This window comes from Bufo bufo, chromosome 6 (assembly GCF_905171765.1).
Source record: "Bufo bufo chromosome 6, aBufBuf1.1, whole genome shotgun sequence".
Taxonomy (NCBI): Eukaryota; Metazoa; Chordata; class Amphibia; order Anura; family Bufonidae; genus Bufo; species Bufo bufo.
In genome coordinates this window covers 204,046,863-204,066,170 of record NC_053394.1, presented here as the reverse complement: position 1 = coordinate 204,066,170, position 19,308 = coordinate 204,046,863, and the positions used below count along the sequence as shown (strand labels likewise).

Genomic DNA, 19,308 nt, shown 5'->3' with positions numbered 1-19,308 from the left:
GAAGCATGAAGTGCTCCAAAATCTCCTGATAGCTAGCTGCATTGACCCTGCCCTTGATAAAACACAGTGGACCAACACCAGCAGCTGACATGACACCCCAGACCATCACTGACTGTGGGTACTTGACACTGGACTTCAGGCATTTTGGCATTTCCATCTCCACAGTCTTCCTCCAGACTCTGGCACCTTGATTTCCGAATGACATGCAAAATTTGCTTTCATCCAAAAAAAGCTTCTTTGTAGCCCAGGTCAGGCGCTTCTGCCGCTGTTTCTGGTTCAAAAGTGGCTTGACCTGGGGAATGCAGCACCTGTAGCCCATTTCCTGCACACGGTGGCTCTGGATGTTTCTACTCCAGACTCAGTCCACTGCTTCTGCAGGTCCCCCAAGGTCTGGAATCGGTCCTTCTCCACAATCTTCCTCAGGGTCCGGTCACCTCTTCTCGTTGTGCAGCGTTTTCTGCCACACTTTTTCCTTCCCACAGACTTCCCACTGAGGTGCCTTGATACAGCACTCTGGGAACAGCCTATTCGTTCAGAAATTTCTTTCTGTGTCTTACCCTCTTGCTTGAGGGTGTCAATGATGGCCTTCTGGACAGAAGTCAGGTCGGCAGTCTTACCCATGATTGTGGTTTTGAGTAATGAACCAGGCTGGGAGTTTTTAAAAGCCTCAGGAATCTTTTGCAGGTGTTTAGAGTTAATTAGTTGATTCAGATGATTAGGTTAATAGCTCGTTTAGAGAACCTTTTCATGATATGCTAATTTTTTGAGATGGGGTTTTGGGTTTTCATGAGCTGTATGCCAAAATCATCAATATTAAAACAAGAAAACTACTTGAACTACTTCAGTTGTGTGTACTGAATCTAAAATATATGAAAGTCTAATGTTTATCAGTACATTACAGAAAATAATGAACTTTATCACAATATGCTAATTTTTTGAGAAGGACCTGTATATCCTCAGCTGTTTCCCTGCAGCCTCTGGATAGAAGCACAGGAGCTGTTTTGCAGTAACCCGGCATGACCACTACGCACTGAGAGAACCTGTGCTTTTACCTAAGTTCATAGTGCCAATTCCATTGCCAGAAGCTGCAAGGAACAGCTGATTGGTCAGGGTGTCTGACCTCCACCAAAGAGGATATTGATGACTTCGCCCGAGTATCGGTCATCATCAGGGGCCCAGAAAAGCCCTTTAATTCTGATCACTCTGTATACAAACACTGCATGATGGACCTATGCATAAACATAAAAAAACACAATTCTTACAAGTGCTCCATGACATCGCCCTGTCTGCGAGCATATGGACTCCGCTGGAGTTCAACAATCTCTGTGTGAAGGCCCATTATTTGGTCATCTAGGAAGGAGATTTCTCCAGCCTGCGAGTACATAATGATATTACAAAGAAAATGCGTCTCATTAACTTGTATATAGAGACTGAGTACGAATGTACAGTAATGATGGTTACCCAAACCCAGCGAAAAACACCAATAACGGATTGTCCCAATTACACCGGCCATCAAGTACACACCAGTCACACTCACCCCTTTTTATTGCACATTCAAAAATAAAAATTCATTCAGGGTATTCAAATGTAAGAAAATCATGATAAGAATATTAATAAACCTGATCTTTCAATGCAATAAACCGTGGGGCCCTCCTGCCCACTACTAGTAACTGTTCACTCAGCATGGCCCTACTATATGAAATTCTTAACTTCCAGATAATATTTCAGTGTCACAGTTAATGAGAATCTCCATTTTTGTCCTTAATGTAAAAACAACACTTCTGTTGTTCTAATTATATTTCCTATCCTATGTGCTTCATTCATATGGTTTCTGCAACCGTCCAGTTGTTCGGCAATTCAGTCCTACTCTAAGTCCTGGTGGTACCTAAATATGTGGAAAAGTCGACTGAAGGCCAGGTCTGCAGTCTTCTGCACAACCTACATCACTGTACAGTGATCACATCACCTACATCACTGTGCAATGCACTCCTGGAAGATGTAGCTGTTTGATGGTCACGTCTGACGAGCTGCCCTTTCATCCACAGAAAGTGAAAAGACCAGAGCTTAAAGAGGGTGAGAAAGGCCACTGCTAAAGGCGATGCCCATAGTGTTGTGACATTATGATGTATTTTTATGTATATCTAAAATAAGAGTGGTTTTAACACAATGTTCTGGACTAGTTCTTCATTTGGATGATGACTTGAGGAGCCAACAAGCCTGTCCTCTGCACTATAATATAACTGAGATTTACCCTAACGATTCAGTCAGTGCCAGATAACTAATGACAACCATCTGGTTATACATGATGACGTTATCACAAGACCTAGATTTTTCCTACCATGGTTCCAGAGACTTGTTCTATCAGAACTATTTTGCACTATTAGTAAAATTTCCAGTGAACTCTTTATTGTTTTTACTATAGTGGCATTTTACCCACTGAAGTTGTGTAAAGCAAGTGCAATGTCTCCTCCACAGTATGGGGTGGAGCGGTCACTGATGCCATCTCTCATCCCCATACAGACTTGTTGTTTGCCGGCAACAGACAGCTGTTTAAACAGCACGATCTGCTGCCGGCAAACGATGATTTAAGTGCCTGTACAAACAAGCATATTACCCGACGGACAAGCGTTTTGCTCTTCATCGGCTAATTGGTGGCACTTTTACACCACCAGATATGAATGCTCAATAGCGATTTTCTTGTGGATTCTTAGCCTTTGTAAAGTGGCCTTTAGTCACTAGCAGCACAGATTGGATTTTGTCAGCCTGTGCAGGGACACACTTTCAACTGGTAACACCTAGGACAGTGATGGCGAACCTTTAGGAGAGTGAGTGCCCAAACTGCAACTCAAAACCCACTTATTTATCGTAAAAGTGCCAACACGGCAATTTATCCTGACTACTACAGTCCAATATAGTATATCTTTCATGCACCTTATCCTTTAGCTATAATAGCCTGCCTACATTCAGTGCGCTACCTGTGCTGTTCATAGTGCGCCCTGCGCTCATAAATGGTTTTGATATGCCTTAGATTTTTTTTTTCCAGGCCGCAGGTGCCCACTTTTTTTTGCAGACTGTTGCAATTCATTCATAAACTTCTAGTAGGGGTAACAGAGGAATGACACAACAAAGTCATAAGCATAGAATTGTTATTACAAGAGGGATGAATCTAGTTACTAAAACAGACATGTCAGGAGAGGTAACAGGTCCACTTACCTTTGCACAACCAACTGCTCGATCTTCCATCTCTTTCCAGGCTCTCAACATCTTTTCAGATGCTAGAAGACAAAATAATATTCACAAAATAAAAATTGCATATATACCGCATTTTTCGCTTTATAAGGCGCACTTTTTCCCCCCCAAAAAGGGAAATGGCCTGCGTCTTATAAAACAAATACTAATGAACACTTCCATTATGGAAGCGCTCATTAATACCGGAGAACCGTGAAGCGGTGAAGGTTCTGTACTCACCGCTTCCTGGTCCTAGGCTGTCGGCAGTGCTGTGGCTGCGGACAGAGTGAGGGCACTCCGTGACCTCACGCTGTGCGCGTTGGGTCACAGCACAGCCGCAGCAGGAAGACGACAGAGCGCGCTGGAGGTGAGGAGCGGTGGAGTCCAGAGCAGGAGGGGAAAGTGTTTTTTTTTATTTGATCTGTGGCATGGGGGCGGATAAATGGCATGGGGGCTCATAATAGAGGCTCATAAATGGCACTGGGGCTCATAGATGTCATGGTGGCTCAAAATGGGGGTCGATAAATGGCATAGGGGGCTGATCTGAGGTCTTATTGGGGCTGTCAGATGAGGTCTGATTAACATTGGGTGTCTGACTGCTGGCCTGATCTGAGGTCTAATGAAAAAAATAAATAAATCTTATTGTCCCCCTCTAAAACCTAAGTGCGTCTTATAAAGTGAAAAATATGGTAATCATTTTTAAAAAAGTTATCACCACATGGTACAGTATAGCATTACATTCACTGTATTTGTATATACATTCAATTACTACAAAGATTTATGTGCAAACTTGTGGTTTTACCCATCTATACTTAAAGGGTTTCCAAATGTTTTTTTCTGATGACCTATTAGGACCCTTGGTGATCAGCTGTTTGAGAAGGAAGCGGTGATCGCAGTTGTGACGTGGCCTTCTCTAGGTTGTGTGATGGCCTAGTTGCAATCAGCCCCACTAAAACAAGTGGGGCTAGGCTGCAATACCAAGCACAGCCGCTATACAATGCACGCCACTGTGCTTGGCGAGCTGAAAGAAGTTGTATCACTACTGCAAGTGCCTTCTCAAACAACTGTTCGGCAGGGGTCCCAGGTGTTGGATTCCATCAATCAGATACTGATGACCTATCTAGAGGATAGGACATCAGCAAAAAACACTTGAAAAACCCCTTTAACCCTTTCAGCCCAGGAGGGTTTTTCTTTTTGGCGTTTTTCACTCTCTACTAGGGATGAGCGAACTTCAAGTTTTGAAGTTCAAGTTCGGGCATATGCTGAATTGCGTTATGGATTCGGTTACCATGGACAATAACGCATTTCCAAGACGGAATGCGTAACGGAATGCCTTTAGAGAGGCATTCAGTCATAATAGACCTCTATGGCCAGCATAACGGATGTCATTTTGGGGTACACATAACTTACTGATTAGCTTTTATTAACTCTTTCTGGGAGGGGATAGCAAAGAACAGCAATAGAGCTTTTGTTATAAATTTAGCGGCGTTCATTTTTCAGCATAAAAAACATGGCAAGTATATTCTCTGGGTCAGCATGATTACAGCAATCCTAAATACCTTTTTTTTTATGTTTTACCACTTTTGTGCAATAAACCCCCCCATTTTAAAAGGACATATTTTTGCATGTCCGCGTCCCAACATCCAAAACTTTTTATTTTTCTTTCTTATTGGAGCTGTGTGAGGTTTCATTTTTGCGGGAAGCCTTGTCGTTTTCATAGTATTCATTGAATATATATATTTTTTAAACCATTTAATAGTCCCACAAGGGGACTACAATAGGCGATATTTTGACTGCTTCTAAAATACATTACACATTACCGGAGACAGACCTGGGTCCTACACTGCCTGCACCGACATTGGCACCCCGCAACCTCATTTGCGGGGTGACGATAGGAGACAGAGGGAGTCCGCTCTGTCTCTAACGTTTACATGTGGCGGACATTACATAAAGGTGTTAAATAGCCAGGATCAGCTCTCTTGCAATGCCCCGGCTCTATGCACGGGAGACCAGTGCAGTGCTTAGACTGCCGCCACAAAAAGGTGGGGTACACGAGGGATACATGGTGGCCCAGCCTAAGGCCCTTAGTGACCACCGTAAAAATGAGTATTGACGGTCACTAAAGGGTTAAACAGGCCTTGACATATAACCTAGAATTATAGCGAAGCCAGTACCTTATGTGCAGATAGCTGTTTAGAGATGATTACCCCTCATCTGTGCAGAGAAGAGAGGACTGACTGAGTGACAAAAACAAAACAAAAAAAACTGCTATATTTGCAAGAGATTCATAGGATAGGTCTGGGACAAACAGTAAGGGCTGAATTACATTAGGGATCAGTCAGACGATTGTTGGGAGGGAAGCGTTCCTTCCTGACAATCGACTGCTCGTCAGTGGAGGAAACCACTGATATTACATGCAGAGATCTCCTCCACAGTATAGGGAGGAGCGATCGCTAATGCCATCGATCATTCCCATACAGAATCATTATTTGACAACAGCAAATAAAAATAAAGGGAACACAAAAATAACACATCCTAGATCTGAATTAATTAAATATTCTTCTGAAATACTTTGTTCTTTACATAGTTGAATGTGCTGACAACAAAATCACACAAAAATAAAAAAAATGGAAATCATATTTTTCAACCCGTGGAGGTCTGGATTTGGAGTCAAACTCAAGATTAAAGTGGAAAAACACACTACAGGCTGATCCAACTTTGATGTAATGTCCTTAAAACAAGTCAAAATGAGGCTCAGTAGTGTGTGTGGCCTCCAAGTGCCTGTATGACCCCCCTACAACGCCTGTGCATGCTCCTCATGAGGTGGCGGACGGTCTCCTGAGGGATCTCCTCCCAGACCTGGACTAAAGCATCTGCCAACTCCTGGACAGTCTGTGGTGCAACGTGACGTTGGTGGATAGAGCGAGACATGATGTCCCAGATGTGCTCAATTGGATTCAAGTCTGGGGAACGGGCGGGCCAGTCCATAGCATCAATGCCTTCGTCTTGCAGGAACTGCTGACACACTCCAGCCAAATGAGGTCTAGCATTGTCTTGCATTAGGAGGAACCCAGGGCCAACCGCACCAGCATATGGTCTCACAAGGGGTCTGAGGATCTCATCTCGGTACCTAATGGCAGTCAGGCTACCTCTGGCGAGCACATGGAGGGCTGTGCGGCCCTCCAAAGAAATGCCACCCCACACCATTACTGACCCAATGCCAAACCGGTCATGCTGGAGGATGTGGCTGGCAGCAGAACGTTCTCCACTGCGTCTCAAGACTCTGTCACGTCTGTCATATGTGCTCAGTGTGAACCTGCTTTCATCTGTCAAGAGCACAGGGCGCCAGTGGCGAATTTTCCAATCTTGGTGTTCTCTGGCAAATGCCAAACGTCCTGCACGGTGTTGGGCTGTAAGCACAACCCCCACCTGTGGACGTCGGGCCCTCATATCACCCTCATGGAGTCTGTTTCTGACCTTTGAGCAGACACATGCACATTTGTGGCCTGCTGGAGGTCATTTTGCAGGACTCTGGCAGTGATCCTCCTTTTCCTCCTTGCACAAAGGCGGAGGTAGCGGTCCTGCTGCTGGGTTGTTGCCCTCCTACGGCCTCCTCCACATCTCCTGATGTACTGGCCTGTCTCCTGGTAGCGCCTCCATGCTCTGGACACTACGCTGACAGACACAGCAAACCTTCTTGCCACAGCTCGCATTGATGTGCCATCCTGGATAAGCTGCAGTACCTGAGCCACTTGTGTGGGTTGTAGACTCCGTCTCATGCTACCACTAGAGTGAAAGCACCGCCAGCATTCAAAAGTGACCAAAACATCAGCCAGGAAGCATAGGAACTGAGAAGTGGTCTGTGGTCACCACCTGCAGAATCACTCCTTTATTGGGGGTGTCTTGCTAATTGCCTATAATTTCCACCTGTTGTCTATCCCATTTGCACAACAGCATGTGAAATTGATTGTCACTCAGTGTTGCTTCCTAAGTGGACAGTTTGATTTCACAGAAGTGTGATTGACTTGGAGTTACATTGTGTTGTTTAAGTGTTCCCTTTATTTTTTTGAGCAGTGTACATAAGGTATATGCGCTTAACACATTTTTATCACACATTTTTATCTACTTTTTTAATCTTTTTGTTCACAGGTATGAGGGCTTGTCTATTGTGGAACAAATTGTACTTTCTAATGGCACCCTTTAATATGGCAAACTATGCAGTGGGAAGCTGGAAAAAAATTCCAAATGGGGTAGAATTGAAAAAAAAAAAATATATATATACACACAATTCGCCACAGTTTAATGGGTTTTGTTTTGACAGCGTTCCCACTGCAATAAAACGGACCAGTGTATGATTGTCTAGGACAATCGTATGTGAATCTGCCCTCTGTGTCACAGGCATGCGAGTTGGCTCTGTTGTAAGCCGACATGGGGACGGGATAAAGGAAGCATCATCCTGTAGTTTTTCCGTCCTGTGCCCGATGTCATTAAAATAGATTGCGATTTCATTAGTGATCCGACCTCCAGCATGTAGGATCTTTCAGGGGTATTGATGGTGGATGCCCTGTAGTACAATTGCAGTAATTGCCCTGAAGTACAATTACTGCTAAAGGGGGCAAAGGGGGACACTATTCCCTAGATCATAGCGTTTAGTGCATCATGATTAACTCAAGCAATAGTCCTGATAAAGTGTTGGGACTCTGAAGGCCCTGGTTGATGATTGACAATATAATGTACTCTATTAAAAGAAATAGGCAGGTCTGTGATGATGAACTCATTACTAGCCAATAGAGTTGCTTCACAAGAAGGGGTATATTCATTTAATCCATGAGGGACAACACTATTTAGTCTGAATATCCATCTGCTTTCAGGATAGTTTTGTCCCAGTTGTCACCTCTCCGATTTTGAGGTATAGACTGTATACCTATGAACCCAATTGCAGTGAGATCCCCCCGTGTATCTGGTGGATGTGTCTCGATACAGAGGTACTTTTTGTTCAGGATGTCATTAAAGTGCTCTCATCTTGCATTTGAATTCTCTTTTTATTTTTCCAACGTAGTCAAGTGGACAGTTGCACCTTGCAAGATAGATGACCCCTTTTGTTTGACAGTTTAGGAAATCTATTTCCTGTCCACTTCCTGCACTCTGGCCAAACAATTTCAACCCCTAAAAAGAGGGCGTCTGGAGAGCCAAGTTTTCTGTTTTGGTGGAGGCTGGTAGTGCCTTCTAATCAGACGATCTCTTAGGCTATGGCCTTTCTTATATGTGATCTGGCAGTATGGACCTCTTTCAGGTTACGATCCTCAAGGAGAATACCCGAATGTTTTGTTATTATGTTTCTGACCTGGGAGTGTGCGGTGTCATTCTTATAATTCTAATTGGTTGCTGTGTTTTTATTTTTTTAAGATTTTCCTTTTATTTATGCCCTAAAGTGCCAAATAACATGCAATCGTCAGATTGCTAAACAGAAAATTCTGTAATACAATGTTACCGAACAACTCACAGATTCCATAGGCCATCTGATCACTGTAGCGTTCCAGGTCAATGTCGATGCTTTTTTTGAAGAACTGCAGCTTGGCATCTAACTGCTGGGAGGCAGACACCATAGTATTTTTCATCTTCGTCAGATTGGTATTGTACCGCAGTAAACTTAACCTTATAAAAAGGACATCTATTGTTAATATAGAAAACAACTTAGAGTATCATACAGTACAAATCAAAAGTTTGGACACACATTTTTATTCCAACGGTCTTCCTTGTTTTATTTTTTTTTTCATTTCATACATTGTAGAGTCTTATTGAAAACGATGAAGTAATACACATGCAATTTAGTAATATACAAAAAAGGGTTAACCCGTACATGTATGGTGCAGTGATTGAACACCATGCACAGTAAAAGTACGTACCCGATAGTTAAGTGCCAAGGACCCCGTTGTATTCGCCCGCATCAATGAAAACGACGATGTTGGATGACTAACCCCTTACGTGCCATGGTCAATTATGACCAACCTATTTAAAGGGTTTACAGAGGAAGGCTTCTCCTACTGTCTCTGCATCAGCAACTCACGCTGCAATGGCAGGGTTCTGAGGTGTGCTAAGGAAGCCCGAGACCTTACAAAGACCTGGGAGCTTGCCAGCTACAGAAGCCTATTATAGGTAAATGTAAATGTAATACTGAATGCTTCAAAAAAATTAAAATAAAAAATACTCACCTCATCCACTTGCATGCGCAGTAGCAGTTGCTCCTCTTTTGATTGAAAAGGACCTGCTGAAAGACCTGCACTCAGTGTGATCACCGCGCGCTCCCAGCATAAGAGTGTGATGACATCAGCACGTTTAGCACAGGTCCTTTTCAATCAAGAGAGGAGCGACTGCTGCTGCGCGTGCAAGTGGATGAGGTGAGTAGTTTTTATTTTTCTAAACCCTAAAAGGCCATATTGTTCTAGTATACCCGTTTTTAAAGGCAGTTAGATGGGTGCACTCCTAAGTGGCCATTAAAAATGGTGACATTGATTTCACGGCTATTTTTGGCCGTGAAAATGGACAAAAATAGGATGGCCAAAAAAAGTCAGCTATTCACTCGCCGTTACAAAAAAACAAAAACAAAAAAACAACAAAAGACAGACATGTAAATAGCCCCATAGACTTTCATTAGTGCTATAAAGGGCTGTGTGGCGGTCGGTACACGGCCATTTTTAAACTATCGTGTGCATGTAGCCTTGAATGTCACCATGTCCATAACAAACCAGCTCTATAAAAATATCACATGATCTACCCATTCTACTACAGTCACTTCTATGTGACAGCTCTGTCTGTTCAAGTGAATACTACAGAGCTTTATGATAAGGTGCATGCCTCTTTATAAATTAGTCGCATCTTCTGGCAGCCTGTGCGTCAAAACAGAAATGTATGACAGCTCTGAGCTGCCGTTTTTATTTGCGCCAGAAAACTGGTGTAAATGAAGATACAATTGTCTTGGGTACTTGCCATGCCCTTTTTGGAAAAGTGGCTGGGGCGTAAAGATAAGAGAATTTTTCATCCTGGCAGCAAGGAGAAGAAGCTGAGGCCGGGAAGAAAAGGGGCTGGGAGACCGTTTTAGGAAGCGGGTATGTATCCTGCCCTTCACAGGTCTGCCAAATATGAGGGTTTGCCAAACCCCCTCCCCGCAAAGGTGCACAACCCCTTTAAGACTTCCTGTCTTTTGAGAACACCTACATGGGCCATAGACTCAAGGGTCAGGAGTTAAACCCATTGACTTATATGGGAGAGTTTTCTAGGAATGCTCTGTGACATGTAGAGAGGTCAGAAGGGAGCTGATAAGCTGTGATATCACGCATTGTGAATGGTGAATTCTGTGTTATCCATATGGACATGTTTCTTATTGTAATTCTGTCTGTGGTGATAACTAGAAGAGCTACTGAAACATATTTAGTTTACCGGTAAATTGCTTTCCAGGAGTCCGGAATGACAGCACCCATGGAGGATGTCCTATTGGCTTCTGTTGGGACAGAAAGAGAGACAGTTTAAAAGGCCCCTCCCCACCCCCTCTCTCCAGTGTTCTTATAACTTACTACACTGGATAGGATGCCACATCTTTATTCTGAGAACAATGTTTATTCACACTGTATACAGTACAAGCAATGCCAACCAAATAACGTACAAGAAAAAAAAAAAAGGGGGGGGGGGGGGGAATACTGGGTGCTGTCATTCCGGACTCGTGGAAAGCAATTTACCGGTAAACTAAATATATGTTTCCAGGACATCCTCCATGACAGCACCCATGGAGAACTATCAACTTAGAACGTAATCTTAGGGGGGGACCACTGCCTGCAGGACTTTACGGTCAAAAGCTAAGTCCTGATTGGCTACTGAGTCTAGTCTGTAATGTCTGACAAAGGTAGTGGAGGAAGACCAGGTTGCGGCTTTGCAGATCTGATCAATGGACGCTCCTGCTTTTTCCGCCCAGGTTGTAGCCATGGCTCTGGTAGAATGAGCCCTCAAAAATATGGGGCAAGACAAGTCCTGTAGTCTATAACATTCCCTGATGGTCTCCTTGATCCAGCGGCCTAAAAGAGGTTTTTGAGGCTTTGCACCCTTTGTTTCTACCACCGAATTAGATAAAGAGGTTTGGTGATTTTCTCCAAGGTTTCGTCCGCTCGATGTAGGCGAGAACTGCTCTTCTCACATCCAGACAGTGGAACTGTTCCTCCTGTATGTTTTTGGGAGCGGTACAAAATGAAGGAAGTATTATCCCCTGTTCTCTGTGAAAAACTGAGACAACCTTGGGTAAAAAGAAATGATCCAATTTAAGAACTATCCTATCATTTAGGACCTTCAAAAAGGGTTCCCTAACTGACAGGGCCTGTATCTCGCCTATCCTATGGGCGGTAGTGATAGCTGGTAGAAATACTGTTTTGAAGGATAGAAATTTGTCAGATATATTCTCAATGGGTTCAAAGGGAGAATTACATAAGCTGCTCAGTACTACATTTAAGTCCCACGTGGGAACCGTCTGTCTTAAGGTGGGCAGCATTCTGAAAACTGCCCTGATGAACCGCTTAACCCACCTGTGTTCTGCTAAGGGAAAGTCTAAGCAACTACTTAAGGCCGAGATCTGCACCTCGAGTGTGCTGGGTTTTAAACCTAGATCAAACCCTCTCTGGAGGAAATCTAGTATGTAGCCTATGGACGGATTTTCAGCCCCTGGGTGATTTTGGGCTAGCCAAGATGAAAACCTTTTCCATATTTTAAAATATATGGCCGAAGTTACTGGTTTACGGCTCTGTTGCAGGGTTGATATTACCTGATCAGAGAGACGCTTTTTCCTCAGGGTCTGCCTCTCAGGATCCAGGCAGCCAGTCTCAGTTTGTTGAGATTGGGATGCTCCAGCGGCCCCTGCGTTAACAGGTCTCTCCTGTATGGCGCTATCAGGATCAGAGTGGTAGAGCTGGTCCTCATCTTCATGTCCCATTTCTGGGCTAGGGCGTCTACTGCCACAGGATTGTCATTGGGGCTTAGCGAGTAAAACAGTCCAGCTGTGAGTTTTCCCTGGACGCGAAGAGATCTATCCCTGGTTGGCCCCATACCTGGCAGATCTGTTGGAAAACTTGTTTGTTCAGGCTCCATTCCCCCACGTCGATACTGTGGCGACTTAGGATTTCGGCTCTGGAGTTTTGAGATCCTTTTAAATGGGTCGCTGAAATGGACAGAACTTCCATCTCTGCCCATGTGAAGATTTAATCCGCTAGACCTTGAAGGAGCGGGGCATCTGGTTCCGCCCCGTCTTTTCAGATAACATACCGTTGTTATATTGTCTGATAGCATTCTGACATGCTGACCTTGGAGAAGGTGCTTGGCTGCTCTCAGTGTCTTCAGCACTGCCTTCAGTTCCTGGTAATTTGAGGACTTTATTCTGTCCTGAAGGACCCAAGAACCCTGGAAGAGATGTTGGTTTACATGCCCCCCCCAGCCACTGAGACTTGCGTCCGTGGTAACTGTTATGGCTGGAGTCATATTCCATGGGACCCCCTTCTCCAAATTCTCGGGTTCTATCCACCAGGACAGAGAGTTCAGTACTCTGTCTGGCAGCTTTATCTTGGAGTTGAGAGAGCGGTGGTCTCTGTCCCAGGCTGTCAAAACTTCCTCCTGGAGGATCCTGGAGTGGAACTGGGCCCAAGGTATAATTGAAATACAGGAGGTCATTAGCCCCAGGATCTGCATTGGCTCGCTTAGTGAGTGGGTTCTCTTTCTTTTGAACGACTCCATCTTTTCTCTTATATTGATCTGTTTCCTCACCGGCAGAAATGAGTGCTGTGTCCTCATGTCCAGGAGAGTCCCCAGGAATTCTTTCCTCGTGTCCCGGACTAGGTCCGATTTTTGATAATTTATAATCCACCCCAGGTCTTTGAATAGGGACAAAGTCTGATGGATGTCCCCCTCCAGCCTAATCGTCCAAGTAGGGCACAATTGTAATCAGACTCTGGCGAAGATGGGCCATAATTTCTGATACTATCTTTGTAAAGAGACGGGGGGCAGATGAAATTCCGAACGGCAGGCACTGGAATTGGTAGTGAAGAATCTCCTCCTTGCACTTGACCGCAAATCTTAGGTACTGCTGATGTTGTAGATGTATAGGGATGTGGTAGTACGCATTCTTGAGATCCAATGTGCAAAGGAGAGAACCTGGTGGGATCAAAGGAGTAGTGGACCTTATTTATTCCATCTTGAACCTGTAGTAGGTCACCCACTTGTTTAGAGATTTTAAATTGATGATGGTCTTTGCTGACCCGTCTGGTTTTTTCACAAAAAATAGTATTGAGTAGTGCCCTGTGAATTGCTGGAGAAGAGGGACCTGGGTGATGGCTCCTAGAACCAGAAGTTTTTGTACATCTGACAAAAGTTGTTGAAGGAGAGGAGATTCGAAGTGAGTCAACTGAAAAGGTTTGTGGGGGAGGACTTCAGAAATCTATCCTGAAGCAGTCACTGATGGAGTCCAGGATCCACTGATTGTGGGTGACTCGCTTCCAATTTTCCCAAAAGTGACGAAGTCTCCCCCCTACCGGTCTGGCGTCATTGTTTCCCAGTGCTGGTATTGTGGTTGAAGAGGAATCCCCTTCTCCTACCCCCTTTGGGGTAGCTCCAACTACCTGATTTACCTTTCCCTCTATAAGACTTGGTCTGGCCCTGGCCAGAGGCTCTATGAAAGGGCTGTTTTTTTTTTGGAGGATGGAGTCCAAGACTGGACCAAACATTAAGGAGCCAGAGAAGGGTATAGAGCAAAGTCTTCATCTCCAGACCAGGACTTAAGCCAGAGGGCACGTATAGCAGGGTTAGTCCGTGACTGCGACTTAGCTGCGAATCTAATAGATTCCGCTGAGGCGTCAGCCAGGAAACTTGAGGCCATCTTTAGCAAAGGGAGTGACTCTAGGATCTCGTCCCTGGATGTCTTAGCCCTGAGGTGATTTATCCATAGGACTAAGGCTCTGGAAGCTGAAGTGGCAGCGATGTTAGTATTAATTGCAGCTGCCCCTGACTCCCAGGATTTTTTCAGTAAACCATCCAACTTCCGATCCATGGGATCCCTTGGCTGCGACGAATCCTCAAACGGGATTGAGTTTTTTTTTCACTACTTTAGCCACTTGGACATCTACTTTCGGGACCTCGTCCCAGAGTTTAGTGTCCATCGGATCAAAGGGCAGCCGGTTTTTAAATTCTCTGGGAATAAAGAGTTTCTTTTCTCCATCTGCCCATTCTTCTGTAATGAGGTCTTTAAAGTTTTTATTTACCGGGAAGACCTTTCTTTTCCTGACTTTTAGGCCGCCAAACATCTCGTCCTCAACAGCCATGGTTTGTCTTATAGCGATGAGTAGGGGGTCTACAGTCGTGGCCAAAAGTTTTGAGAATGACACAAATATTAGTTTTCACAAAGTTTGCTGCTAAACTGCTTTTAGATCTTTGTTTCAGTTGTTTCTGTGATGTAGTGAAATATAATTACACGCACTTCATACGTTTCAAAGGCTTTTAATCGACAATTACATAACATTTTTGCAAAGAGTCAGTATTTGCAGTGTTGGCCCTTCTTTTTCAGGACCTCTGAAATTCGACTGGGCATGCTCTCAATCAACTTCTGGGCCAACTCCTAACTGATAGCAACCCATTCTTTCATAATCACTTCTTGGAGTTTGTCAGAATTAGTGAGTTTTTGTTTGTTCACCCGCCTCTTGAGGATTGACCACAAGTTCTCAATGGGATTAAGATCTGGGGAGTTTCCAGGCCATGGACCCAAAATGTCAACGTTTTGGTCCCCGAGCCACTTAGATATCACTTTTGCCTTATGGCATGGTGCTCCATCATGCTGGAAAATGCATTGTTCTTCACCAAACTGTTGTTGGATTGTTGGAAGAAGTTGCTGTTGGAGGGTGTTTTGGTACCATTCTTTATTCATGGCTGTGTTTTTGGGCAAAATTGTGAGTGAGCCCACTCCCTTGGATGAGAAGCAACCCCACACATGAATAGTCTCAGAATGCTTTACTGTTGGCATGACACAGGACTGATGGTAGCGCTCACCTTTTCTTCTCCGGACAAGCCTTTTCCAGATGCCCCAAACAATCGGAAAAGAGGCTTCATCGGAGAATATGACTTTGCCCTAGTCCTCAGCAGTCCATTCACCATACTTTCTGCAGAAGATCAATCTGTCCCTGATGTTTTTTTTGGAGAGAAGTGGCTTCTTTGCTGCCCTTCTTGACACCAGGCCATCTTCCAAAAGTCTTCGCCTCACTGTGCGTGCAGATGCGCTCACACCTGCCTGCTGCATTCCTGAGCAAGCTCTGCACTGGTGACACTCCGATCCCGCAGCTGAATCCTCTTTAGGAGACGATCCTGGCGCTTGCTGGACTTTCTTGGACGCCCTGAAGCCTTCTTAACAAGAATTGAACCTCTTTCCTTGAAGTTCTTGATGATCCTATAAATTGTTAATTGAGGTGCAATCTTAGTAGCCACAATATCCTTGCCTGTGAAGCCATTTTTATGCAACGCAATGATGACTGCATGCGTTTCTTTGCAGGTCACCATGGTTAACAATGGAAGAACAATGATTTAAAGCATCACCCTCCTTTTAACATGTCAAGTCTGCCATTTTAACCCAATCAGCCTGACATAATGATCTTCAGCCTTGTGCTCGTCAACATTCTCACCTGAGTTAACAAGACGATTACTGAAATGATCTCAGCAGGTCCTTTAATGACAGCAATGAAATGTAGTGGAAAGGTTTTTTTGGGATTAAGTTAATTTTCATGGCAAAGAAGGACTATGCAAGTCATCTGATCACTCTTCATAACATTCTGGAGTATATGCAAATTTCTATTATAAACACTTAAGCAGCAACTTTTCCAATTTCCAATATTTATGTAATTCTCAAAACTTTTGGCCACGACTGTAGATCCTCGGACGAAAATAAATATCTTCTCTGTTCTTCCTGAGAATAGGACACTGAGCCCTCATCTTCCATTTCATCTGAACCACATAATCCCTCTTCCTCTGAATCAGAGTCTAACTGGATCCTGGTTCTTTTGGAGGGGGGGGGGGGGAGGAAGATGGTACTGGGTCTGGGTTCTGGTCTGAGGTTGCCGCCTGTACCTCCTCTCTTACAATAGCTCTCAAATCCGAGAGTAGAGATGACCGTTCGTCCTTAAGAATTTTGGAAACGCATTTTGGACATAAAAGGTCTTTTATATGGCTCCAGAAGCTTAGTTTGGCAGGTCGCACACTTTCTTCCCTTCTTTTTTGGGTCTCCATGAGATTTGTGCCCTGACTCTTTTGTGGTCTAGGGGGAAACTGAATAGAGACTATTTTTAGTGTCGTAGTTTCCCATAAACCCCTGCTTAAGCTCAGAAAGAAGCTACTTACAGGGGCCTGGACGGGGGAGTCTGAGCATGTCTCCTGCTTGTTAGACGCCTGGACCTCCATGATGCAACCTCACCAGGTTGCCATCAGACGTTTAAATAGGGTCTTACTTACCAGTCCGCCCGTCACCGCCTGGCTCCGCCTCCTCCTGCTCTTCAAGGGGGGACTCATTCCTAGGAAGAGTCGACCCCCTAGACATGCGAGACCTCCTGATGCAGAGGTCTCTAGCATGCCGATGCGCGCCGCCATCATGCTTCAGGTGACGCGTGTAGGCTTCCGGTCACATGGGAGCGCTCGGCAATCCAGGCCTAGCATGCACAGGGGAGCGCAGGAGCCGCTGCCGAGCCCAGAGCTCGCTGAAAGGAGAAGGGGCATCGGCGTCCCCGATCCTTGCGGCCATGCTCCAGAGAAGGTACTGGGGGACTAAACCAGGGGACCACTTCCCAGAGGGGTGCTGGTTAAGAGGCTGCATGAGTCTGAAGAGGAGAGGTAGGCACCCCCTGACCAGACTCGCCCCATTCCCTACCTAACTCAATAGGCGGGTGTCTGTCTCACTTCCCCTATCCCAGTAGGGACAGGAAGAACACTGGAGAGAGGGGGTGGGGAGGGGCCTGTTAAACTGTCTCTCTTCCTGTCCCAACAGAAGCCAATAGGACATCCTCCATGGGTGCTGTCATGGAGGACGACCTGGAAAAGTTAGCTGCACAGAACAAGAAATCATGACCTATTATTAGACTAATATATATTATATATATAAAAAATAAATTAAATCCGCAACACATCCAGGTAGTGAACAAGTAAAGGAAGCTTTAATCACCAAGCATGCGACGTTTCAATCCTCTCAATGGGATTTTTCTCAAGCAGCAGGGAAAAATCCCATTGAGAGGATTGAAACGTCGCATGCTTGGTGATTAAAGCTTCCTTTACTTGTTCACTACCTGGATGTGCTGCGGATTTCATTTACTTTATATTATTTGGAGGTGGATCGCCGACTCAGCCGCTGGCACTCCGTCTGTACCTTTCAGACAGTGGTGCTGCCCACATTCCTTGATTTATTATATATATATATATATATATATATATATATATATATATATATATATATACACACACACACACACACACACACACATACATACATACATACACACACACACACAGTACAGACCAAAAGTTTGGACACACCTTCTCATTCAAAGAATTTTCTTTATTTTCATGACTATGAAAATTGTAGATTCACACTGAAGGCATCAAAACTATGAATTAACACATGTGGAATTATATACATAACAAACAAGTGTGAAACAACTGAAAATATGTCATATTCTAGGTTCTTCAAAGTAGCCACCTCTTGGCATTCTCTTGATGAGCTTCAAGAGGTAGTCCCCTGAAAAGGTTTTCACTTCACAGGTGTGCCCTGTTAGGTTTAATAAGTGGGATTTCTTGCCTTATAAATGGGGTTAGGACCATCAGTTGCGTTGAGGAGAAGTCAGGTGGATACACAGCTGATAGGCCTACTGAATAGACTGTTAGAATTTGTATTATGGCAAGAAAAAAGCAGCTAAGTAAAGAAAAACGAGTGGCCATCATTACTTTAAGAAATGAAGGTCAGTCAGTCAGCCGAAAAATTGGGAAAACTTTGAAAGTAAGGGCTATTTGACCATGAAGGAGAGTGATGGGGTGCTGCGCCAGATGACCTGGCCTCCACAGTCACCGGACCTGAACCCAATCGAGATGGTTTGGGGTGAGCTGGACCGCAGAGTGAAGGCAAAAGGGCCAACAAGTGCTAAGCATCTCTGGGAACTCCTTCAAGACTGTTGGAAGACCATTTCAGGGGACTACCTCTTGAAGCTCATCAGGCGAGAGTGTGCAAAGCAGTAATCAAAGTAAAAGGTGGCTACTTTGAAGAACCTAGAATATGACATTTTCAGTTGTTTCACACTTGTTTGTTATGTATATAATTCCACATGTGTTAATTCATAGTTTTGATGCCTTCATAGTCATGAAAATAAAGACAACTCTTTGAATGAGAAGGTGTGTCCAAACTTTTGGTCTGTACTGTACATTAGACCGGTGAAAATTTGTACTTGGTCTGATGAGTCAATATTTAAGACTTTTGGTTTCAACCACCAGGTCTTCTACATCGTGAAAAATGGAGGAGGAGGTGTAATGGTGTGGGGGTTTTTTGTAGGTGACATTGTTAGTATTTTATTTAAAATTCAAGGCATACATAACCAGCATGGCTACCACAGCATTCTACAGTGACATGCCATCCCATCTGTTTGAGCACAGTGAGACAAAATGATCCCAAATACACCTGCAGGCTATAAAAGTATTATCTGAGCAAGAAGGGAGAGTGATGGAGTGCTGCGTCAGATGACATGCCCTAAACCAGGGATGGCCAACCTGAGGCTCTCCAGATGTTGCAAAACTACAACTCCCAGCATGCCCAGACTGCCAACAGCTATCAGCCTACAGCAGGGCATGGTGGGAAATGTAGTTTTACAACAGCTGGAAAGCCACAGGTTGGCCATGCCTGCCCTAAACAATCACTTGACTTTACCCAGTTGAGAAGGTTTGGGATGAGTTGGACCGCAGAGCGAAAGAAAAAGCATCATAGCTTGTAAACTGTAAACTTTTTTTGTAGCCAGCCAAGAGTTTTTCAATTCTTATAAAGAA

General features: G+C 44.3%; 1 protein-coding gene across 1 annotated transcript in view; it reads right to left on the bottom strand.

The window, feature by feature from the left end:
• The window catches only part of CHUK (component of inhibitor of nuclear factor kappa B kinase complex), a 156,149-nt gene that overhangs the window by 23,229 nt on the left and 113,612 nt on the right, over positions 1–19,308 (bottom strand). The window contains exons 13-15 of the mRNA XM_040435103.1: positions 8,732–8,883; positions 3,214–3,275; positions 1,263–1,372 (exon numbers count right to left, since the gene is read on the bottom strand). Of these exons, the coding sequence (XP_040291037.1) occupies positions 1,263–1,372; positions 3,214–3,275; positions 8,732–8,883 (324 nt within the window). The remainder of the gene's footprint in view (positions 1–1,262; positions 1,373–3,213; positions 3,276–8,731; positions 8,884–19,308) is intronic.